Genomic DNA, 27,130 nt, shown 5'->3' on the forward strand with positions numbered 1-27,130 from the left:
TTTCGATTGTTTATTTCTCTAACATTTTTTACTGGATCGGAATGATGTTTGCATCAATTGATAGGGAATATTTCTACGCATCTATCGCAATTTATAAAATTTTTAATTTTTCATTGGATAAAAAGATTGAATAGCTGTAAAATGTTAGGCGTTATCTAAACACCCTAAGGGCGATTACACATTATCCGGTTTCAAAAAGCGCCGCTGGGTTTGGACGGATAACCGGATAACAATGTGAAAGAGTCATCGCACTACACAAAACCGTACATCATTCACATACACATACATGCATTTATTAATATAGTGGAATGACAGGTAAACATTGCAAATATTTCAGCTACATGCAGCTGATTGCATATGGGAAATCCTGAAACCACAACTGCTGCGGCAACCACGAGCCTTCCCAAATTTGTGTCCATTGGAGAGTACATTCGGCCGGGGTGTAGTACGCCAGGCCTCGCGTACACTACTTGCACATCAGAGCGGAGTTCTTATGTTAAATAAACATGAAAAACCTACTGGACAAAAAACATGGCTGTAATAAACAGTATTTCAAAAAAACTAACTTTAGTCCAGTTGCGGTGTACTTATTCACACGCTAAGTTCTTTTATTTCCAAACATACACAACTAGCATGATTTATTTCACACGCTCTGTTGCCACATATTTTTTCAACAGTCTCAGAAACACGGTTAGAAAAAAGTGTAAAATTTGATGAACCAATAATTATATCATTTCGTAACAAGGGGGGGGGGGGGGGGTACTTAATTATATGTGATATGTGTTCAGTTCCTGTGATTATCCTTAGAATTTACCTACGAGAGAGTATATGTTTATTCATCCATTCTAGACTGTCTATTTTATTCCACCATTGCAGTAATTATTCTTACGATTAAAATTACATAGTAATTTTCCTTCAAACACTATCTCACTATCTCTTCGTCCAGAAAGGCGCTCAGCATACATATGTCGCAATTCCTGGTGCACGTACTCCTGGAGCAAGGACAGCTTCTCGAACGCATTTCGCTTCAACGCACAGCTGTTAATAAGCGGATCCTGGGCGATGAATGACGAATCAGAAATGCCAACAACTGGGTGATTTCGCTCTATCTGAACCGATACTTTTGTGTCGGACAGGGGAACATCTTGATCGCCGAGCACAGATCGGACAGTTTTGGTTTGAGTTCCTCGAGTCGAGTTGCGGACACCTCATCGTCGATCGTGTTCCGGGTCAGGACGAACTGTGTGGAATACCGTATAAGAATTAGAAGAGAGAACTATTTTGGTGTATTTAATTGAACAAAAACTGACCTTCACATTCAGCTCGATGAAGTCGCTCAAAATTTTGCCCTTGATGAACCAGTTGGAAATTTATTTCACATCCTTGATCTCGATCAATACTGATTTCGAATAAGGGAAGTTGTCTGTGAACAAAACAAAAACAGAGGTTAATTAAGAACTCGATCAATTTGTCGAAAGACACTACCCACCGTTAATAACACAATCCATGGCAATATACTCCATGATGCCCTCGTGCGCCTGTGACCATTGCTTCGCTTTGATCAGAAAGGTTCATCACTTAACTTGTTCCATAGCAGCGAAATAAAAATTTCGGCATCCATATCACTTGCGACTTCTGAATTGACTCCAAAACAAACAAACGTCAATACCACACATACTAATGCATGAGAGGAAAAATTGAATAGAGTAGCACGTTTTTTGCAAGAGAGGAAATACCCCGGAACAATAATTATGTTTGATAGTGATTTTATATTACAATATTGAGTTTTAGTGAAAATATCAAGAAAATTATACAGAAATGATTAAACAAGAATCAGTACCGCAGGTTTTAAGAAATGAAATAAGTAATGAAATAAATTTTCATTAAAAATTTAAACAACTCAAAACTGTCTTAAGGTTTAATAATCTTATAGAGAATGATTTGCTTTCCCAAACTGATGTCTCCACCAGACGTCGACACTATACTACTTTCATCGCGTATAATACTTGTCCGATCGCCGGACATGTAGTCGCAGTAGACGGCTGCATCACGGCGCCGTAAATAGGTTGGTACGGTTGAAATTTGCCATTTGGGTTTCAGACCGGTCCGGCAGAAACCGGATAATGTGTAATCGGCCTAACTGCCTCGTTTTGATTGGCCCGATTTACGGTTTCTCCGACATATTTTACAGTACTACTATGACAAAGGCAAAAATGCATCTCAAGCTGCCAATAAAATTTGTGCAGTTTATGGATCCGATACAGTTTCCATTTCCACCGCACAACGATGGTTTCAACGTTTTCGTTCTGGTGTAGAGGTCGTCGAAGATGCGCCACGCTCCGGAAGGCCTGTCGTCGAAAATTGCGACAAAATCGCTGAATTAGCCGAGAAAGACCGGCATAGTAGCAGCCGTAGCATCGGCCAAGAGCTGGGGATAAGTCATCAAACCGTTATTAACCATTTGAAGAAGCTTGGATTCACAAAGAAGCTCGATGTATGGGTGCCACACACGTTGACGCAAAAAAACATCTTTGACCGTATCGACGCATGTGAATCGCTGCTGAATCGCAACAAAATCGACCCGTTTCTGAAGCGGATGGGGACTGGCGATGAAAAGTGGGTCACTTACGACAACGTGAAGCGCAAACGGTCGTGGTCGAAGCCCGCTGAAGCGGCTCAGACGGTGGCCAAGCCCTCATTAACGGCCAGGAAGGTTCTGCTGTGTGTTTGGTGGGATTGTCAAGGAATAATCTATTATGAGCTGCTTCCCTATGGCCAAACGCTCAATTCGGACCTGTACTGCCAACAACTGGACCGCTTGAAGGTAGCACTCATGAAGAAGAGGCCATCTTTGATAAACAAAGGCCGAATTGTCTTCCATCAGGACAACGCCAGGCCACACACTTCTTTGGTGACGCGGCAAAAGCTCCGGGAGCTCGGATGGGAGGTTCTTTTGCATCTGCCGTATAGTCCGGACCTTGCACCAAGTGACTACCACCTGTTTTTGTTCATGGCGAACGAGCTAGGTAGTCAGAAGATAGCCACAAAAGAGGCCTGTGAAAATTAGCTATCCGAGTTTTTTGCCAATAAGGAAGCGAGGTTCTATAACAGGGGTATTATGAAGTTGGCATCTCGTTGGGAACAAGTCATCGAACAAAACGGCGCATATTTGACTTAAAACAGATGATTGTAACTAATTTTATGAACAAATGAGAATTCAAAAAAAAAATACCGCAGGACTTTTTTGTTAGCCTAATAGCTGACTCGCATCTTTTTTTTTTTTTGCTTTCCGGAAAGTGTTTTCCTAACACGGATTACATAACGTTTTGGCTCAGTTATTCAAGACTACATTGAAGAATATGCCTTCATATCTTCATCTCACTGAATTTCTACCCATATCATTGGAAGATTTGGCAAAATGTTGATATCCATTTGCTGCGATAACGCCTATTGATTAAATAATATGCGTTCGGCGAACATGTCAAAATAGAAAATGAGTGCCTGAACTTCATCAAGTCAAGTAAATTCGGGATTCGAGAAGCACGTACACATGAGAGATACGAACTTCAGAGGGAAATGTAAAATATAATAATCGTTTGATAACTCTTCCGTCGACATATTTTGTAAATCCTAGGCATCATACAAAACGTAAAAGGACAGTAATTTTATGTACTTGTAATGAAGAACATAATCTATCACAATGCATGAATTGACCTTACAAGGCATTTGTTCAATCTTTTTACTCACAAATCAAATATATTGAATTCAATTCAATTCGGAAATTGTTTTATTCAATCAAAAATTTATTCAATACAAATAAATGATTACTAAACTAAGATAGTCCCACGTCAACCTTGCGGTTATATCTAAGATATAACCCACCCATTTTTTCATTAACCTTACTCTAACAGCAACACAATAAAGTAACATAATCTACGTTTGTAGGTTCTTTATTATGCTTCGATATAACGTACAATTCGATACAACGTGTAATTTTGAAAGCAAAATGTACTATATGTCGAAGTTACCCTGTATTACTTCTTTCGCTTTACGTTTAAATTTTTAGAGATCAAACATATCAGTTACATCAATGAAATACATTGAATCAAGAAACATTACACATTTTCGTTCTAATCTTTTCATTCGTTCTGTTTTGTTGATCACATTCGAATAATTTTATAGATCATTGAAACATTCAAACACGTTTACAAAACATTATATATGTTTCATTAAAAGCCATTAACACATTTAACATTTTCACTAGGAATAATTCATATGGCACGTTTGCCGGGTCAGCTGGTTTGCTTATAAAATGTGGCAAGCTCTATGTGATCGCTATCAAAAAATAGCAAGAGTTCCGTAACGGTTTAAAAAAAAATTCGAATTTGCAAAAAAAAAAAAGAAATTATAAAAACCGATTTTACTTTACTCATCTTCATTTCCAAAATTGGAATGGACAGAATCAAATATCGTATCACAGCTTATCTACATTTACAAAGTTTACTTCCGGAAAATAAATATTTCAATGAAACAAGAAACTTCACATATATGCTTCGTAAGTATTCAAATGTGCTTGTAAATATAGTACGATCGAATTTTTATCCCAATAAAGCCAACCACGAAAGCTCATCCAACCTTCCCACGCATCTGTTGATAACTACCAAATTCCATCAATGTCGAAAAAGTACCTCCCATATATACATTTCTTTTTATTTCCAAGCAACTACTTAGGCCACTGCAAACGCCCATCTCTCCTTTAGTCTCCTCGGCCCCGGGACGAGTCGCATCTATTCCATTCGGTCTGATGGAGCTTTCAATTTCCTGAAAGTTTTATTTGATGTTTATCCACTTGACTACTCCTCCACCTCGCGCGCTCTTTCGGCTTCTTTTTTTGGCCAAGGATGAGAGCAGGGATCGAGGACGAGATGCTACTGCAGTTTCCTCAACCTCAAAAGCCTAATATTAATAAATTTCGCCGAACGGCAAAAGCAAATATCGAAGGTAATTGCGCACTTGGTTCTTCCTCCCCGCCGTAGCTTGCTCCCTCAGACCTTGAGTCGCTGTGCACAGATAAGCATCTCGGCTGGGATGCTGTTGTGTGTCTTTCGAATCGTCTTCATGGTCGGAAAAATATGAATACTTTCGCCGGCTGCTAAGATTTGGGAACACCATGGGAGAGCATATCTGTTTGGGCTGAAAGCGGCCCATAAAAGTGGAGCGCCGAACGTATATATGCATGCTGGGAAATCATTGGTACTTCACCTGAGGAAAAAGGCTGTCGCATTTTGGACTACTCCTGCTGACGATGTACTCGATATACTTACAATAATTGTACTCATCGTTTGTATTGAGAGACGGAATGGAAGAAATGCTCTGCTCCACCTCTTGACTGAACTCAAGACGAACGGTCCCATAAAACGATGATATCCTTCTTTGCTGCGACCTCTCCGAGGCGGGCTTCGGCCGAATCCGAATCCGATGGGAAGCTGTGCAGATGGAGAAACGGTGCCCTCGAGCGCGCCACAAACTGGAACAGAAGAAAACTCTTGAAATTTCATTTCGTGTATTACTATATAAATAAAATCTAATACTTTCATTTACTTAATAATGGAAGCTTGTTATTTATTTTGCTTTTCTCCGCCGGGAATGGTAGCTTCCTAGCTTGCGCAATAATGAGAGCGCGTTGGAATACCTGTCCCTAAAGATGCTGCGTGCAAGGTGGGTTGGGGGGCGGTTGAGTTAAAATGGAATTGCGATGGAGACGCGTGGCAGCGGCTACGAATCCCCCTCCCCCCCTCATTGTACACAGGTATGAGGTATGGGCGCTCCAGCATCATTTATCATCGCGTTTCCCGCACCCGAGTGATGCGATAAGTCCGACAAAAAACGTTTTCCATCTACCGTTATCGTGAAATTGCTATCACCAGAGGGGGAGAAAAAACATTGGCCGAGTCACAATCATTATTTAAATTAATAATTTCGAGGAAGTGCAATGGAAGAAGGAGCGCGATTGTTAAAGTCCGAGCTGCATTATGTACATTTCAATATCTTACTTTTCTAAAATTTTTATTTTGTTTCTCCAAAGGGTCATTTTCTTCAGTTTGATTCATTTTTATCATGATTTTGAAGTTGAATTATTTTGTTTTTACCCATCCAAAAAATGTTATTCGACATTCCTTGTATTCGGTATCTCTGAGAAAATTCATATGAGTAAAACTGTCATATAGCTGTCCAGGTGATCTTCTTGTTGACAGAAGGTTTATATATTCGTATGTTCTTAATGTTAGACGAGACCTAAATAACTAAAGGCTGGTCGAAAGTTTTTCTTGCTAATAAAGTCTTTGAACTCGTACATGGTGAATTAACTCGCGAAGTGAGGATCCTGAGATGTATCTTTCAGGCCTGAACTCAAACTGATGCAAACTGAACATTTGCCTGATTCAAACATTTGTTGCCAACTCGAAGAAAACCCGATTGAAGAACAATATACAAACTAGCAGTCGAAGGTTGCGTAGGTACATAAATACTCTTCAAATCGGATTCATCATCTGTTTGGAAGTTTATTAATGAAGCGGAAGAACTTCATACAAATTGAGGACAAGTAAATATATTTATCTACTTTTCCAAATCATCTCAACGCTATCTTCTGCCACACTCTTTTTCGATTTTTTGTCCAAACGTGTATAAAGGGAACTCACCTCAACCCTCACACCAGTAAATTGACATTCTATCATTTTATAATCTACGGTTCCAGGCCCTTGTGGTGAATGAACAAATCATTCATAAAGCACTCAATCTAGTAGACGCATCGAAAGGACCTAGTCCTGATCGTATTCTGTCTCAATGAATAATTGCGCAGCGGTGCTCGCCAGACCCGTTTCACCTATTCACAACCTGTATCTGCGTGAAGGTATCTTTCCAAAAGTTTGGAATGTTGCACCCACAAAACGAGTAGCTTTCAAAATTTCGAAAATTATCATTCGATTTCTATTTTGATCTGACTAGCAGACGTGCTAGAAGGATTGTACTACACGGCTTCGTTGATAAAATGCGTGACAGCTGAAACTGTAATGTTAAACTATTTACGCGACTTCAGTTCCCAATTGTAAATATGATGCTGATCTCTCCATTGGAAAGATCATGTCTGATAAAAAATTATAGGAGGTTGTGTCCAAGATACGACCGCATTGTTGATGTAGAACTACGCTGTTATTTTATATAAGTCGCTTGTTTATACCTTCGGATATTATTCTATAATGCTGTGAAATTTTAGAAACAACTGCTTAGTAGAATAATCTCTGAAATGATTTTTTCAATGAATCAGTTGACGATAATTGATTGATGATTCATTCTTGCCCTCGCAAAACAATCGTAAGTCGCAATTTATTTCATGTCAATGCATTGAAAATTTACCTCGAAGGCTATTCCGGTGTCCTTTTTCGAAATTGACATAGACTCGGCTACAGTCGATTATATACATGTTGCACCAGCACCATTATTCCATATCTCATAACTACATCAATATATCTTTGGCACCACATGTAAACAACAACAATGACAACACTTGCAAGTATCAAATATCATACTACATGTTATTTAGTATTGCCTCAAAGGAATCGCACTACTACTAGCAATAAAAACATTTCTCATCATTTTGCGCTATTCTCAAAAGAAACGCTTCTGTTAATATTACTGGCCTCGAAAAGAGTTGCATTACTTTCTCATGCTCGAGATAAGCGCAGCTGTCTCCCTTAGTGGAGAAAGTTTGCCTACTGGCGAGCAAAACCTAATCACATACAAAATTCCAGAACATTTACTTTCTTGAAGACTAAACAAGAGAAATAAACTCTTTTTGTTAGTAACAACCTCGAAAACAGTAGCAATGCTTCATTATGATCAATATTAGCGCAAATGCAATCCTAGTTGAAGGCAGTTTTGCGACTGGCACGCGAACCAAAATAACTTATAACATTCCAGTAAGATATTCAAGATGCTTAGTATTCCCAAATAATTTTTTGGTGCACAACCTTAACGTCTGCTTCGCCATAACGTCAGTTTAATGCATTGATGCATACTCAAAGGCACAAACGAAGCCCTTATGAAGACGGAAAATAAACAATGTTAACTGCTTGGAAAAAGACCGAATTATGCCACACAGCTTGTACTTTGCTGTAACACCCATCGATGCGAATTCGCTGATGAGTTTGTCAAGAGCGACCGCCTTCACCACCAGCGGGAGGAGCTTGATTTTGGTTGCTGCTTGGGCGTTTACATTTTCGACCGACGCGCCGAAATCGCCTACTTCGCTGTTGTTCGGTGCGGTGTCACATTCGTGAAGGCTCGGTTCAGTGCGAGCGTTTTTCACTGCATCATTAGATGACGCTTACCTCGAAATTTTATTCCCTTCTGGCAATGCGTTCGTTTTTTGCAGGGCTCGAGCCTGCCTTCCTCTTCTTCTTGCTCATCGCACACTACGCGAAGCGTCCAATTTATGACGCGGAGAGAAGAACACACGATACGAATAACGCGAAAAACGAACAGAAAAATCAAACGACGATTTCCAAGTTGGATTACCACTGGTGGGGTCCAATCTTAGATCGAAGCGCAGCGAAAGCAAAGTGAACTGGATTACTCAACAGTCCGATGCCGAATGAAAGTTTGCCTCAGCGAGATTCACTGTTTATACTCTAGTCAAGTATTCCCCTTCATTCTTCTTCTTCTCCTTTGTTCACGGAGACTTTAAATCCTACGATTTCCCCTCCGTTGGTCGTCGATAAGTTGCTCGTTATTGATAGCTCTGTTCGGGAAAGCACTCAAATGGACAGGACAAATGTATGGGAAAATAGAAACACTTAAAGTTTTCATGGATTTTAACCATTTACTAACAAGGGGATTTTAATGTATGGCATATTAAACAAATCTTACGGAATCTTCGATTCGTTTAGTATGTAAATCGCCAAAATCCGTTCGCGGCAAAAATAGTTATTAAAGTTAACTTTATTTCATAGAAACGTGACCTGCTTTCTGATTTGACACCCTTAATGAAAGACGTAGTTCTACGTCAAAAATTAGGGAGTTCTTCTTCTGTAATTGTAAGATGTGAAGAGATTTCATTTAAACGCACGTAATTGACGAATTGATTGAGAATATCACATTTGGGAATCCCATCAAGGCGCATTCATGATATTTTTTTTCAATGTGTCACCTAGAATAATTTTTCATCATCAAGCACGTTATAGGTAATTTAGGAAAAATAATTGATCACAACCTTGTCACGCTTGATCTATAGTACAATGGATATGTGCGATTCGATTCCTCCGTATAGTTTATTGTTTATTGCATGCACAGAGTATGCTCAATTAAGTGCTTGAAGGGCCTCATTTGAAGTTTAAGTTCCGCCTTTGCACAAAAATGGCATTGAGCGAAAATTCAAAGACATGTCATTTGCTATATCTGTTCTGATCTTGCTCTAGCTAGCGTGCAGTCAGGTTTCACCTAACATGAGAAACTGTTGAATATCTAGTTACCGACACTATATAGCTGACTAAATGATTCGAATGGATCTTGTTTTTGCTTTTTCCCAATGTATCAAGAGGACCAATAATTGTGTGGAACATGGATGGATGTTTCACAAAAAGCGATTCAACGATCTTGGGAGATATATGATCGGTAGAGTTTGTTGAAATCATTAATAAATCCATAGATTCCATCATATGTATCAATCAGTGTTGCTACATTTTCATTTGTACCAGAGGGGTTAAAAACTTTCCCATCTGTACTTTTCCTTCTAAAAATCTGTACCGTTGAATATTCGTTGCGGAGAAAAATCTATTTTATTAGCATGAAAAAATACTCATTTATTTACTACAAATCAGCAATTCCAAATGATGAAATCGTCCTGAAAATGCAGATTTTAAAAACTTGTATTTTTGATTCTAATGAAAGTGTGTATTCCGTTTGGGTTGGAGGAAATATGAGTTTTTCACAGCAATTGGGAATTTTTTGACTCAAGCGTAACTTTTGAAAGGGACGTATCGATTTTAGTAAGAGAAATCTTTGATAATGTATATCTCAAAAACTATGAGTCGTACCGAAATAGTGTCTTAGAAAGAGTTATAGAGTTTTGATGGTTGAATATGAAAAAAATGTACACTGAGAAAAAAAAATTAGTACTCTTTTTTTATTCACAAAATAAAAATTTAATTTGCAATATCCAAAATACATATTTTTGATTTTTTTTTTCATTCAAAATAGAAGTCATGCAGAAAATTTGAAAAATGAGCCCAGGATGGTAAAACTATTTTTGACGAACTTTGTGGAACATCGAATTTTTAGGAATTTTCGAAACTTCGAATTTTTGTATGCTAACAATCATTTTTAGCCAAAAATTATGAATCCTGATGTGATTTAAAACAAAAAAGTTTATTATCAATCTCCTTCTAAATGTAGCCATTCTCGAAATATTTAAAAAAATATTTCTAATTTATTGTCTTTTTATAGTAAATAATCCCTTTTAATGTGTTTGTCGTGTTATACCGTCATGTTCATGAAATTTTATGAATTTGCTTATAATTTCCAACAACTTTTCCAGATACATCATCATGGTTCATTTTTTGACTCAAGCGTAACTTTTGAAAAGGGCGTATCGATTTGAGTAAGAGAAATCTTTGATCTTTGATAGTTTATATCTCAAAAAATATGAGTCGTACCGAAAAAGTGTGTTAGAAAGAGTTATAGAGTATTTTTGGCTTAATTTGAAAAAAATATACACTGAGAAGAAAAATTAGCACTCTTTTTTTTATTTACAAAATAAAATTATAATTTGCGATATCAAAAAATACGTATTTTTTATATTTTTTTCAATTTAGCCATGTAAAATAGAAGTCATGTAGAAAATTTAAAAAATGGACCCAAGATGGTAAAACTATTTTTGACGAACTTTGTGGAACATCGAATTTTTAGGACTTTTCGAAACTTCGAGTTTTTGTATGACTGCTAACATTTTAAATCACGAATTATGAATCCTGATTTTATTTAAAACAAAAAAGTTTATTATCAATCTCCTTCTAAATGTAGCCATTCTCGAGATATTTACAAAAATATTTGTAATTTATTGTCTTTTCAATAGTAAATAGGCCCTTTGAATATGTTTGTCGTGTTATACCATCATGTTCATGAGATTTTATGAATTCGCTTACAATTTCCAACAACTTTTCCAAATACATAGTTATGGTAAAGACATATGTTTAGGAGTTACGTTACGAAACATTCGAAGACATGTGAGTTAATACAAAACGTAGCGAAACTAAAAAATCTTTTTTATCTTAATACAAACTTCAATCAATCAAAAAAGTTGTTGGAAATTATAAGAAAATTCATAAAATTTCATGAACATGACGGTATAACACGACAAACATATTAAAAGAGATTATCTCTTATATATATAAAAATGTTCTGTTCGTTTGTGTACGCGTCAAAAACTTGAAAAGTAAGGAACCGATTGAGCTCAAAGTTGTACACAATATACAATCCACTTCAAGGAGTGTTGTTACGGCATAAAAAATTGGAAAATTGGAAGAAAAATGATTTTATATATGACCAGAGTGCGTTTCTAAAATTGAGCTTCTAATGAAAATCGACTGTTCAGTAATGAATATGTGTCCTATGTGATGGAAACATCTTTTTTCCACGTGTTTGATAAAATCATGAACTGAAATTGTGTTTCGAAGTGATTCAAAATTTATCGATTTCCCTCATCTATCTATATATATACATTTTCTGTTCGTTTGTGTGTGCGTTAAAAACTCGAAAAGTACGGATCCGATTGAGCTCAAACTATGATACAATATACAAAACAACCAAACACATCTAGGATTGTTGTTACAACATAAAAAAAATGAAAAATTCAACTCAACCATGCCACCACAATGTGCCACAGCAAAGCGTGGCAGGGTACAGCTAGTTTACTATAAAAAAGATTATAAATTAGAAATATTTTTTTAAATATCTCGAGAATGGTTGCATTTAGAAGGAGATCGATAATAATCTTTTTTGTTTTGAATCACATCAGAATTCATAATTTGTGGCTAAGAATGATTGCTAACATACAAAAATTTGAAGTTTCGAAAATTCCTAAAAATTCGATGTTCCACAAATTTCGTCAAAAATAGTTTAGCCATCTTGGGCCCATTTTTTAAATTTTCTTCATGACTTCTATTTTATATGAAAAAATTGAAAAAAATATTAAAAAGATACATATTTTTTGATATCGCAAATTAAAATTTTATTTTGTAAATAAAAAAAGGGTACTAATTTTTCTTCTCAGTGTATATTTTTTTCAAATTAAGCTAACAACATTCTATAACTCTTTCAAACACACTATTTCGGTACGACTCATATTTTTTGAGATATAAATTATCAAAGATTTCACTTACTCAAATCGATACGCCCTTTTCAAAAGTTACGCTTGAGTCAAAATATGAACCATGATGATGTATTTGGAAAAGTTATTGGAAATTATAAGCAAATTCATAAAATTTCATGAACATGACGGTATAACACCACAAACATATTAAAAGGGATTATTGACTATAAAAAGGACAATAAATTAGAAATATTTTTTTAAATATTTCGAGAATGGCTACATTTAGAAGGAGATTGATAATAAACTTTTTTGTTTTAAATCACATCAGGATTCATAATTTGTGGCTAAAAATGATTGTTAACATACAAAAAGTCGAAGTTTCGAAAATTCCAAAAAATTCTATGTACCACAAAGTTCGTCAAAAATAGTTTCACCACTTGGACCCATTTTTAAAATTTTCTGCATGACTTCTATATGGTATGAAAAAATAAAAAAAACTTAAAAAATATATGTATTTTGGATATTGCAAATTGAATTTTTATTTTGTAAATGAAAAAAAGAGTACTATTTTTTTCTCAGTGTACATTTTTTTCATATTCAACCATCAATACTCTATAACTCTTTCTGAGACACTATTTCGGTACGACTCATAGTTTTTGAGATATAAATTAGCATATTTCCTCCAACCCAAACGGAATACACACTTTCATTGTTATCAAAAATCAAAGTTTTTAAAATCTGCATTTTAGGACGATTTCATTTGGAATTGCTGATCTGTACTTTCCCTTCCAAAAATCTGTACCATCGAATATATTCGTTGCGGAGAAAAATCTATTTTATTAGCAAGAAAAAATACTCATTTATTCACTTCAAATGCTAATTTACATTTGAAAGCCATTCGTGTGTTTGATGATGCTTATACATAGTTTTTTAAAATCTAGATTGCATACTATCATTTATTGAAATTTTCGAGTTGCCGCCACGATGTTTAATCAAATCATTTGATCTCAAAACAGCGTTCTTCGTATCGTTGTTGAGCCGATTACGAAACTTATTCTTGTTCTGATTATATTCAGAAAAAATCGCTCGATAGTTGCCGAGAAGTGAAGCATAGTGTGACAAACAAGGCATCGAAGCGCCGAAAATGCGAGCGAACCGTGAATTCTTTTTAGGTATCCAATTTCTGCACATGATCGTTTTCTGAAACTGTGATTTCCTTACGGATTAATTTTATCTTTAGGGAACGGAATTCTTTCTCCAGATCTTGTACATTCTCATCCCTGGCAACGCCTCTATCATAACGTTAATGCTTGTCAAATTGGGAAAGTTTCTGGGTTTTAACATTGCCGCAGCCTTGAGCGTCGGATCACCAAAATCGAATCTTTTTCTCATTTGTTTGATGGCTCCACAAAAATTAAAATGCGACTGCCTTTCGTTGTCTATTGTTCTTATAATTTCTTCTGCTGCCATTCCAGGCTTAAAATTCTTGCCAGCTTTCAAATGATCTTCAAATTTAATAGAATTGGACATTGCAACAACGTAAGATTCCTCGCAGATATTGATCAAATAAAAAAATTTCAGCTCTTCTTGTAGCATCGTAAATTTTAAGTTTGCAGTCTGGAACAAACTATTCAATTTGTTGATCTGGGGCAAAACATACTCAAAAAAAGCAACTGCGACGTAAAAGTTGTCATGTACCTAAATGTTGCTTAGTTCAAATGTAAGACATTTCACACACGAAAAAAATCTGTAGCCTAATTGGTTGCGCGTCCACTACTAAGCGAACGATCATGAGCTCGAAATTCAAGGTTCTCAAATGACCATCTTTGTGTGTTATTCTAGCACTACGTAACAATCTAAATAAAATAAACAGATGGGATAAAAAAATAGCAAGCGAAACTTTTTTCAGATTAGTGAGTGTCAGTGACAGAGTGACAGAGTGTCAGAAAAGTGTAGAAAGTAATTGGACGTCGATGAATTTTCTGTTCAAAAAATATGTATGAAATAGACTCACAATTTCATACACATTCTCAACAAGGTTTATCCACTTGTATCGTAATGTAGGTGTTATATTTACAATGTACTGAAAATCTTCCAGGCACTCTCGCATCAAGACGTTCGTCTGTTTTCGCCATCTGAGTTTCGGCTGCCTGCTCATATTACTCATCATTATAATCGACGCTAATTTGTTTGATACGTTTATTTTCTACCCGATCCTCAGGTCTAAACTCTAATCACGAAAACATAACGTCATCAGTAATAAGCCGCAGTTCGTCTACCTACCACATTGGGAGAGAACTGCTCATTTTAGTTGGAATAGGTAGCTGACAATCGGTATAAAATGCGTCCCACAATCAGTCGGTAGGTGAAAGGTTATCATTAAGGCTTGTAGCATTTCGGAGCAGTCGAAATAGTCCGCGTAGTGTGGTTTCGAATCTTCGCGTACGCAGTTAGTTAGCTCCAACATGCTGTCACAGACCCAATTGGTGCGCTTCCTGGCCCGATTTTGCCGGCAGCAGCAGCACCTGGCCAAGGCCAACCTATCGTCCGGAGGTGGATTGGAAAAGTCCAAGACAATTAACTACGACAAGATTGGAATCGTTGGAGTGCCGTTCGAGAAGGGCCAACGGAAAAAAGGTGTTGGCTTGGGACCGAAGGCAATCCGGGAAGCTGGCCTCATCGACAGTCTGCAGGAAGTTTCACACAAGCTGGACATCCGTGATTATGGTGACATCCACTACGAGGCGTTGGATCTGAGAGGCAGAACAGCGGTGAACATGAAGAAACTCGAACACGTGGCGAGCTGCACGCAAGTTCTTTCGGATCGAGTGGCCCAGGTGCTGAGAGAGGATCGACTCTGTTTGACACTGGGAGGCGACCATGCGATTGCGATTGGCTCGATTGACGGACACTTGAAGCACTGCAGCGATGTGGGTGTGATCTGGGTGGATGCGCATGCCGATTTGAACACAAATTCGACGTCGCCATCGGGAAATATCCACGGAATGCCGATGGCGCTGCTGGCGAAGGAGTTGGCGGACTACTGGCCGTACATTCCGGGGATGGATTGGCAGAAGCCAATCATTTCGGTGAAAAATTTAGTTTACATCGGACTCCGCTCGGTGGATTCGTACGAGCGGGTGATTATCGAGAAGTTCGGGATACACGCGTTCGGAATGCGTGAGGTTGAGCAGTATGGAATCCGTGAAGTGATGAAGATGGCCCTGCAGCGAATCGATCCGGAGGGGAAGAAAAGTTTGCACGTGAGTTACGATATCGATTCGCTGGATGTGTTGGAGGCTCCCAGCACCGGTACCGGTGTGCGAGGGGGGCTTACCTTGCGAGAAGGTATTTATATTATGGAAGAAGCCTATAACACTGGCCGACTGGCTGCGGTGGATCTGGTGGAAGTGAATCCCGCTATTGGGACGCCCGAAGATGTTAAGAAAACTGTGGATGCTGCTATTCACCTGCTGGCTGCCGCCTGTGGTAATGATCGACGAGGGAACATTTCAGATTCATTAGATTTAATCGGAGCTGATAGTTTTATAAAATAAAGTATGTTCGATGCAACAGAAAACATGTTTCATTATTTATCACTTCGAGTATAAGTTCTGTGCTGAAATTCCTTTATTGTGATCCCAAAACAAGAAGACAATGAAAAGTAACCGTACTAAACAACTCTTCTTCGGTCGGGTATCTCCCAACAGCGTAATTGAATCAAAGTACTTGCACTTCAACGCAACGGAAGAGGATAATGCCAAAGATTAAATATCTTAATTAAAAGAATCTCCAGCAAAGCTTGCGAAACTCGCTACCATTTTCCTCGTCAGCAGCTTATCGCGCATTCTCCGGTGACAATGTCAGGAGCAGAGGAGAGGAGGGACCGAGAGCGGAAAAGAAAACTTATGTTCATAGTACCTCCGAAGCGCCGTGGAAACAAAGGAGAATCGTTATCAGCTGGTTTTCTGGTTTCTGGGTGCAAATACAAAGATATTAGCGAGAATCATTTCCCGCAAGTCTATTGTTATTGCGTTGCTCCTCTCGGTGGCACACAATGAGGCACAAAACGCGCGTTTATGTTACGACATGAGAACGACCTTGCCACAAAACCGAGGCAGACGAGAGGAAAACCAATCATTCTGACAGGCCAGCCATTATCGTTGACATTAGCAGGCGAAAAAGGAAGGGGATGCTGGGTGTCGGGGAGTGCTATCAACGAAAGATTTCAGGCGAAACTCTGTCCGAGACACTTCAAGCTCCAAGTTGGAAAGCGCAAGCAGACGGAGGGTCAAAACTCATTACAAGTGGTAATCTCTCGTCATAATAATTAATTATCGTTCCCTCGGTGAAGCCCGCAGCGAAGGTGAAAGTTAAACGCTTAAGTTTGGTGTTTGTTGCGGAAATGTTGTTTTGCTTGGACAAGTGAGGTCCCTCCCCATAATGAAGTACCGGTACTGTAAAGATAAGTAAATGACGAATAAAAGAACTGACGAAATACTGCAGTAGCAATTTAGTGGAATTGGTTTGCTTAAACTGAGGTACATTTATAAAAGTACACAAATTAAAGTTTGGAGTAGAATGCAGAAGCAGAATGTTGGCACTTCTTCGCTTATCAATCAAACGCATCTTTCAGCTGTATTTTATTATGAGATTAAAAAAAATTACAGAATATTACAATACTACACCACAACTTAACAATAAGTTAACAATTTGAAAACTTTTCACTAAAACCCAGTCGCCGGACAGCATCCTCTTTCCCTTCAAAACATTATTGAATAAAATAGTATATGTCATGAAACTAACTATCGAACAATTGAAAAATCGCACCTCTATCCTAACGGAAATACCCACTTCTGATTGGTCGAAATTGACGACACATGCGGCGGGTCCCTGACAGAGACATCAAAACCAAGCTGCCTGGTGAAATCGACATTGCAAATACATGAAAGTAGGGGGAACTTTTGTTCCTACCGAAATGTGTTCCCTAACAGAGACATCAAAACCGAGCTATCTGAGGGAAATCGGCATTGCAAACACATGAAAGTATGGGGAGCGGTTGGTTCCTACCGCAATGTGTTCCCTAACAGAGACATCAAAACCAAGCTGCCTGGTGAAATCGACATTGCAAATACATGAAAGTGGGGGGATCTTTTGTTCCTACCGAAATGTGTTCCCTAACAGAGACATCAAAACCGAGCTATCTGAGGGAAATCGGCATTGCAAACACATGAAAGTATGGGGAGCGGTTGGTTCCTACCGCAATGTGTTCCCTAACAGAGACATCAAAACCAAGCTGCCTGGTGAAATCGACATTGCAAATACATGAAAGTGGGGGGAACTTTTGTTCCTACCGAAATGTGTTCCCTAACAGAGACATCAAAACCGAGCTATCTGAGGGAAATCGGCATTGCAAACACATGAAAGTATGGGGAGCGGTTGGTTCCTACCGCAATGTGTTCCCTAACAGAGACATCAAAACCAAGCTGCCTTGAGTAAATCGGCATTGCAAATACACGAAAGTGGGGGGAGCTTTTGTTCCTATCGAAATGTATTCCCTAACAGAGACATCCAAACCAAGCTATCTGGGGGAAATCGGTATTGCAAATACACGAAAGTAGAGATAACTTTTGTTCCTACCGAGATGTGTTCCCTAACAGAGACATAAAAACCAAGGTGTTCAGGGGAAATCGGCATTGCAAATATATGCAAGTCGGAGGCATTTTTATATTTACAAGTAAGGTGAATGATACGATTAATTCTAGCAAATAAAATTTGAATATAGAACATTAATGTTGGTTGCTTCGTGAAATTTAATATCAATGACGGATCGTGTATTGTGAAAAATTTAGCACGAGTGTTGTGTAAAATTGCATATGGTAGCAGTTGCGTGAAAAACTACTTGATAAATGAAACGATTTATTCAATTTTCGTAAACAAAAAGCAAGGTGTGTTCCCGCTCGAGAACGGGTCGTTCGGTTTAAGCTAACTGTTTTGTTGTGCTCATTTTCACCCAAGTTCATGCGGCGAGAAAAATTGGAAACGTGCAGATTCGAAAAAGTGATTTCCCATATGCTCAACATATGGTATAAGGTGTTGTTAATCCAATTAAAATTCGCATTGTGTTGAATAAACACTCAGAAAGTAAAAATTATAAATTAAAATTATCTTCTCCATTCCAAATATGTTTTCTCTATATTAAAGTAACATGTTTTTACTGATGAGAAGAATTGATAATTGTGTTCGGTATTGGTAATTATATTACATTGGTGAGTTTTTTTTCTTTATTTCATCCATACATAACACAGGAGGCATCTCTTCTAGGATCACAGAGGACGGTTTTCATATTTCATTCTACTTCGGCATCTTCTATCTGATATGCATCACTGGTGGAGTGAACAAACAATATCCAACAATGAACTAAAACGGCTCTTTTCAGGGCCACCAAATAATTATCAAAGAGTTCAACGATGTAATTTTTCAAACATATCCAAAATGAACAGATAGCGTAACGGAATCCTACGTCAACTTTGCGGTCGTGTCTCGGACACGTGTGACTTTTTTTTTTGGGAAAACTGGTAGTTTTGTTCCATATCGCAATATATTAGACCTGTATTTTTTATTTGTTTTTTAAAGTGCCCAGTTCCATTTGAGAGTGTTCCAAAGAATAAATTTTTCCTTTTTTTTTAAACTGACTTTTCTTAAAAATTAAAAACTTTTGAACTGCTGGACCGATTCAAATGATCGATAAATCAAATTGAAGCCAGTGAGTCTTTTTGAAACAAATACAGGGGAACTTTGATATAATGTCACTCGGTATAGCGGACACATTTTCAACGTGTAAAAAAAAATTCGGAATAGGTACTGAGAGTTTCTTGTCAATCTCACTGGTTCAACAAAGGCCACTTGATGGCCTGGGTGTAGGTTCACGAATTTTAATTAGAGCATTGGAAATTCCAAAAAACAACCTACCTGTTTATCGTGCATTCTGAATAAGCTGATAATAATCTCATGTCGGAGACCATAGCCCAAAACCAGGACCTCCTTCCGAAATTTTTGCATTACATACTCTGCAATATGGTTTGAACACTTGTGCTGAAGAAAAAGGTGCAAGCGGTCTCTATTTATCCTTAAAATATCATTCAGTTAGAATCCGGAATCCCACTTTTGGAAAACTTGTATCTTTTGACGGTGAAAATTTCATGTTGATCCGTTTTGTTTTGAAACAATTGTGCAGGATGAATGCCGAGAGAATAAATTTGATTTTGAACACCCACATTAAAAATCCGGTGTGGTGACTAAATTGACAGTGTATGATGTGCTGAAACGTTTCCGTGAACGTGTAAGTATTGTTCCGGTGGATCAGAAAACGCGTCTCAGTGGAACATACGATCGGAAGCCATGTGTGACAAGACAATGCACTAGAAAACGTATAAGGGAGAGTGCCAGCAGATACGGCCGGTGAAGCTTTGACCAGATTTGGTAAACTGCCACTATAGTCGAGGAGTGCTTCAGTGGTACCCAGGGTTACCATATCTACAGAATAATCTGCTTTTATACAGATTTTAAACACTTTTTAAAACCAGGAATCTGTAGATACAGATTACAGATTTTTGGAATTTCATACAGAATTTACAGATTTTTTAAAATAAGTTTCCAATTTTATACAATCATTATTTTTCTTCGATCAATTTCAATATTTTTTCCCACCTCATCTATATCATGAAATGGTAATCTTTTTTTTGACATTCATATTATGCTACGCTCTGCTTTCTCATGTTCGATCCAAGATGTGTGGAATAAAGGTGTGACCGTGTCGTCAATAAGCGCGCGAGGGGAAACGGTATAAATATACAGAGGATTGTGAGAAGGGATTTGACTGTAAATAGAGATGTCTAAATTTTTCGTTTATTCGATTGTCAATTAATCGTGGGGTCATTTTTATATACTCGATTCATTCGAATAAAAGTCTTTCAGTATTCGATTAATCGAGCGAATATTCAATTCTTGTAATCAAAACGAACAGACATTTATGATAAAAAAATATGATGTCATAATTTTGAATTAAATTAAATTAAATATAATTTGGAAATAAACACGGTGCAACATAAAGGTGAGACCAGAATGTCGTGTTATACGTCGCGTCGTGATAATTGTGCTTTGACAGTTCATTTTGAATATGTGTGTTCCTATATAATCGACCACAATGATGCGTCGCGCCATTAGCATCGTTGTACTAAACGCTGACGTTTGCTCTAAACTGCTTGCGTTGAATATGTCAATGTGTTGTTTTTATAAACATTCGATCGATGTCGTGGACACAACAAGAACAAGATTTTTCTACGTTCTCAGATTTGTTGAAAATCAAGTTTGAAACAAATTTCATCGAATTAATGGGAACAAACGAGTGCCTCTGGTCGAAGGAACATCGACTGTATAAAAAGAGCCACGCAAATGAAAAAACGGAGGATGGGTTATACCTATGATATAACCGCAAGGTTGGCGTAGGACTGCCGTTGGTAATCATTTGTATTTTTTACAATTAGCAATAATCGCAGTTCGAATGTTCCTCATTGGGTAAATTATTGATTAAATTATTGATTAAACTAGTGAATGAATGAAACAATTTACCATCGCAACTATCGCAAATAGTTATCAACATTTTGCCTAATCATCTAACGGTATGCGAAGAAGTTCAGTGAGCTGGCGATATGAAGAGGCATGCAGTCCTGAATAACCGAGTCAAAGCGTTGTATTTCTACCCGCTTTTGTAGACCGTGTTAGCAAAACGAATTCCGGAGTGTAAAAATGCATGGGGTATAAAAAGTACTGCCGAGATTTGGAATGCCGATTTTCCCAACTTTTTGGTTTCTGAATCTGTGTTGGAAAAACTGTGTTTATGTACTCGCAGCTTGCATCTAATTTGCAATGCCAATTTCCCCAGGCTTCATGGTATTGAAGTCTGTGTTAGGGAAACATTCCGATTTGCAAAAACGATTTCAATAGCCTGGTTTGAAAGCAATTTTAAGGCTATTGAAACATGTTTTTGGGTCAAAAAGTAACAAGTATAGAACGCGTAGACATTTTATCTTTCGAATGAAGTGTTTATCATACCATTTCGTTCAGTTGTTTAGGAGCTATTAACGCTCAAAATCTTGTTCTCCGCCGTAACGCTTTCGTTTTCGAAACTTTGATTTTACACCCCGGTATAGAAAAGAAAGACGTAGTCCTACGTCAAAAATTAAATCCACTGAAACAAGGAAGCAAGTTGCAGCTAAACATTTTTTTAAATATTAAGACATATTTTTATATGGTTTTATTTTATAGTGAAAGAATGGTAGTGATGAAAAGAAGGTAGAAGAGCTTCTGCGAGAAATATATTCGCGGAATAAATGCGCTATCACAAGCTAAAGTTCAGGATCAGCATCGACTGCAGTTCCATCATGGTCGTACTTTTAAGCAACAAAGTTTTTGAAAACACATCCGAAAAAGAAGGTAAATTATAACTACAGCCACAGTAATACTCGACGGCTGAAATAACAAAATTTTTATATTGTATGACTGCCAACAAAAATTAATCGGATCTCATGTGGATAGTTCCGGCGAAGCATCTTGTGCGCTGAATATTGTTCTGGTTGCCGGGGATGAACGCGAAACTCCAAGAAAACGAAATAAACGGTAGCACAAAGGTTTTGATTTTCGTTCGGTTCATGGTGACAACAATGTGTGCAGCAGAACCTGCGAGACATGATGCCCTCGCAAAATACCTTTGCGAATCGATGGAGAAGATACCGATATCGACTGTTGAACCACTGGAAGCTGAGTTCTTGGACTGATGCCTCACCGATTTTTATCTGAATAAGATCGTCGACCTCAATGAATCCTCAAATGTTTAAAAGTATTATCAATGGGAATGCGAGAATAAAATAAAAACGAAATTGATGTTTTTATTGTTTCATTTTTAACTAGCTGATCCGGCGAACTTCGTCCCGCCTAAAATAGATTTTTTGATTTGAATACTTCCAAACATCCACGATTTCTTACTAAGTGAACGTTAGTGAGTCCAATCACTGAACTCTTCATTGATTGATTACCCTTTGACCCTTTACAATTTCCTTTTACTATGAATTGTTCAGTACTTCTATAAAAATTCGTCCTTATAATATAAAATTATTTTCACACACAATTCTCGTTCAAGATTCTTCAAGCATTTGGAAATAACATGTTTCTCCGTTGTATGGAATACATGATCGATACAGAGAATATTACAAAAAAATGACAGCTCAAATCGAACCATTCCTTCCTCGGGTTTTGCCCTTACTGACACATTTGGCCTTCCATTTTTATTTATAGATGTAAGATATGGAAATGCGTTATTTCGCCTGAAAATCCATTTCCACTTACGAACAAAGATCAATTTCGATAGCGCAAATATCGAATGGACTAACAACGCTTATTATGATGTAATTTTCGAACATGTGGGAATTAAATTTTCCGAATTCTCCGACCTTCCTTAAGGATTTTTCGAAAATTTTCCAATTTTTCTCTCCACTATATTGATCTACGGGAAGAGACGAATACAACAAAATAGAGGAGGCTAAAATCGTACCATCCCTTCTTCGTGTTTTCCGCTTATCAACAGATGTTGCCTTACATTTTTATTTATATAGATTATCTTTTATATAACCAGTAAGCAGTAAATCAGGTAGTTGATACGAAAGCCTTACTAGAATTGCTTCCTATTTGAATTATGTAGCTGGAATATTCATAAGAAATCAAACTTGAGAACGCCCTTCTCTGAAATTCATAGAACATTCACAACCCTCTGCACTCATGAAGTTCTGGAGCACCGTTACCGCAATTTCTGGGAGTAATTATATTGTCTTTCTTGATATTTTTCAACGCTGTGTTACCGACAAAATATTGTGGAAATATTTTGAAGGAGTCAGATACGATATAATGCACCATCATCAATGAAGCGTAGTGAATCTGTTGAGCGTTTTGCTTTGTTTTTGTTTACGTGTAATGTGCGATTCACATAGCACGTTACGGAGAAGAACGTCTACGTTCCGTCAACGTCTCCACCAATTCACACATGCAGTCAATGCTTCCACCAGCAGCGTCACGTCAAATGCCAAACGAATGCAATGCCCTCTTTCAAATCAGCATGCCTAGAATCAGTTCTAAATTTTGAAAAATTCAATGAGAATCATTGAATTCAATTATTTATATGCTTAAACCCCGTAGTCCGCAATAATGCAATAATAATAATAAATCGAATAATTCTTTCAGCTAGTCGCGAATAATTTTCACTCCGAAATTTGGAGCTAAGAGATATGTTCGCATAAAAAGTACAGTAAGTTACTTATAAAGCGATATGCTGAGGCACCACTCAGTGTCGCATTGAAGTCGGTTTTGACCAGTAATTGGACATTTGCGACTGGTGGCGACTTTCAATGTGGGGCCATAATTTGGACCCCGAACTCAATGTTTACAAAAATGTCCAACTAGAGGTAAAAATGTCTAATTAAACGTGTTGCATCACAGATCTGTTCAATTAGCTTAATGTCGATGTTGATGTAATTTACTGTATAACCAAATCAAAACAAAAGCCGAGACACAAAGCCCAGACAAAAACCAAACGAGCCGTCCGTCTCCGTCAATTATTCTTTTCTACAAACCCTGCCGGTCGTTTTCGTTGAACGTATGCTGACGGGTCGTTACGTTGCTGGTGTATGTGAATGTTTTCATGAGAATTGCATGGTAGAATCATTGACGTGTCGTGACGTGACGGGACGTGAACGTGACGTGTATGTTGTATGTGAATCGCGGCGACGCGAACGTTAGATTGTGATCACAAATCAACCGATTGCGTCAAGCGAATGTTTTAGTACAAAACGCAAGCAATGACAGTTGACGAGAAGCGACGCACAACGCTGCATTCTGGTCACACCTTAAAATGGTTTTTGAAAAAAATGTTATTTCAGTATATTGAGAAATTTATTTCATGATTATTTTGAGGAATGATGCACAATACAGGGCGGACTCGATTCTATACAGTTTCTGATTTCTTTTCACTGTATATAATCGAGTCAAAAAAAAACAGGAAGTGGGTTATATCTATGGTATAACCGCAAGGGTGACGTAGGACTATCGTTGATTTAGAGATCATTTGTATGAAGTTGAATCTGAATTCATTCTGAATGAATGAATATTTGGAGAACTTCGAAAACGAGAGCGTTACGTTGGAGGCACAAGGTTTTATGCATCCAATATTGGATACGGAAATATCCTACTGTTGATTGCGATTGATTGAAAAATCACAAAACCTAATGTATTTGGTCACAGTGTTACATGGATAGAAAACATTCAATTAAACTCTTTCACATGAATATATTTTGAAAATTCCCAAAGGAACTGGCAGATTATTTTCCAGCAATGATTAGATCTTTCCGGAACTTTCTCGATGCTGAATGGCATCCTAACGGAAAGAGTTCTGCGCGTGTATGTGTCGATCCTTCGCCGTCCACCTCCTGCAGCACGTTAGGCAACGATGTTGTCTTGTCGATGTCCTCACGAAAAATGAATGTGTCTCACCACCAGAATATCGCTTAAGTATGCTTTTTGTGTGTGATTGAATCGAGAGAAGGTGTGGTTTACGATGGCAATTTGGAAGGCAAACTAGAGGGGAATGAACTCTCTGAGCTCGGAACTTTCGGCGACTGAGCAATAATCGATTGCGGGCGCATACAATATTGGATACGGAAATATCCTACTGATGGGGAAGAATAATCTTCAGAAGCTATCCTGTTAATTGCGATTGATTGAAAAACCACAAAACCAAATGTATTTGGTCACAGTGTCACATGGATAGAAAACATTCAATTAAACTCTTTCACATGAATATATTTTGAAAATTCCCAAAGGAACTGGCAGATTATTTTCAGTAACGATTAGATATTTCCACATTTTCCTCGATACTGGAAGCCCACCAGTGGTTAATGCCAACTCGATAACCACCTGTTAATAGCACTTGATTGAAACATATTTGGTCACAGTGTTACATGGATAGAAAACATTCAATTAAACTCTTTAACATGAATATATATTGAAAATTCCCAGAGGAACTGGCAGATTATTTTCAGTAACGATTAGTTATTTCCACATTTTCCTCGATACTGGAAGCCCACCAGTGGTTAATGCCAACTTGATAACCACCTGTTAATAGCCGCGCGTGTATGTGTGTGTAGCGATGTCTTCCCAGGGAACCGTTTGTGGCATCACTCTCCTCCTGATAGATTCCCTTCTGGCCTAGGGTGCACAAACAGGCTCTTGGTGACACCGTTCATCCGCGCTTTCATGATAAATAAAGAGCTTCACCGCAACAGCGACAACATTTTAAGACTATTGAAACAAGTTTTTGGATCAAAAAGTAACAAGTATATAACGCGTAGATATTTTATCTTTCGAATGAAGTGTTTATCATACCATTTCGTTCAGTTGTTTAGGAGCTATTAACGCTCAAAATCTCGGTCTCCGGCGTAACGCTTTCGTTTTCGAAACTTTGATTTTACACCCCGGTATAGAAATGAAAGACGTAGTCCTACGTCAAAAAAGTTTTTGATCGTTGTTTTGCATGTTTTTTTTTTCATTTTTTGAATATGAAAGAGGAATTTGATTTTTGATTCATCCCCTTAAAGTCAGAAAACACCTTTCTCGAATGAAAAAAAAATAAATTTATCCAGGTAATACTCTGGTGGTACCCCGACGTGGATCGATTTTATTGAAAAATACCTCAATCCTTCCAATTTCCTCCAATTCGGCTGAATTGAAAAATTTTGGGCAAATACGAAGCGGAAATGCGGAATTGGTGCCAAAGTGAAGAAATCGTGGAATCCAATGGCCGCAGAGGTTGACCAATAGAAAGTCCAAACTTTGATGATGGGTATCCGAAGAAAAGTACGAAAACTCATATATCTTAATATAACAACATTTTTGTACTTTTAACCAATCTCGAGATACAACTGGTTTTATGATTCTGGATTCTAAATGAATCAACATTTAATCAATAGTATTGAGGAAAACATCATGAGATTGGTTGGCTTCATCTTCTAGTTGAACTTTTTCATCATTATTTACATACATTTATGATGCTTCGATATAACGTACAATGCGTTATATCGAAGATTTTTAAAATGCTGTAACTTCGTGAAAAATCAACGCCTAAAGATGGAATGCCATCATTTTGAAGCTTCAACCTTCCAATTTTGGAATATTTTACAAACACATTTTCATCAAGGTGTGTATTAATTTTGTGGACAAAAAAAAATCGAAAGAAAAATCGATTTAATTTCGTTTTTCCAAACTTTATGTAGACTAACACATTTTTTTGCTAACCAAACCAATAGCAAATTCAATGAACCTTATCCAACAACTTTAATTTGATTCTTAGAACATTTCATACAGAGATATTTCTGTTTAAATGAAAAATTTCCCCTTCGTGTTTGATGATGAATAATTCAATAAATAATGATCTCACCTCAATCCGGAAGATAGTTTTGAAAACTCAAAAAAAATCTGTACGAAACTTATTTACCTTGACGAAAAAAGAATTATTATTATTGACGTAGGATTACGTCTTTCGGAAACATATTGGGGTAAAAATTGAAAATCGAAAATCGAGCACATCGTGAAAATGGTCCAATTTCAAACGCTTATTGCTCAGTCATTTCATGATGGATTGATGCCATTTTTGCGTCAATTGAT

At 37.4% G+C, this 27,130-nt stretch overlaps 1 protein-coding gene and 1 long non-coding RNA gene across 2 annotated transcripts; one reads left to right on the forward strand and one right to left on the reverse strand.

Annotated features, from left to right (window-relative positions):
* Window positions 1–849: 849 nt before the first annotated feature.
* Window positions 850–1,695, reverse strand: LOC129779430 (uncharacterized). The gene is made up of 3 exons (XR_008743645.1): window positions 1,490–1,695; window positions 1,311–1,423; window positions 850–1,240 (listed from the first exon to the last, which is right to left on the reverse strand). It is a non-coding gene; the product is annotated as an uncharacterized LOC129779430 (long non-coding RNA).
* A 12,600-nt stretch (window positions 1,696–14,295) lies between these two features.
* On the forward strand, window positions 14,296–15,944 carry LOC129777423 (arginase, hepatic). Its single transcript, XM_055783678.1, has 2 exons — window positions 14,296–14,424; window positions 14,586–15,944. Exon 2 carries the CDS (start codon window positions 14,830–14,832, stop codon window positions 15,919–15,921), a length of 1,092 nt encoding a protein of 363 aa, XP_055639653.1. The 5' UTR covers window positions 14,296–14,424; window positions 14,586–14,829; the 3' UTR covers window positions 15,922–15,944.
* The last annotated feature ends 11,186 nt before the right edge of the window (window positions 15,945–27,130 follow it).

This window comes from Toxorhynchites rutilus, chromosome 3 (assembly GCF_029784135.1).
Source record: "Toxorhynchites rutilus septentrionalis strain SRP chromosome 3, ASM2978413v1, whole genome shotgun sequence".
NCBI classification, from domain to species: Eukaryota; Metazoa; Arthropoda; class Insecta; order Diptera; family Culicidae; genus Toxorhynchites; species Toxorhynchites rutilus.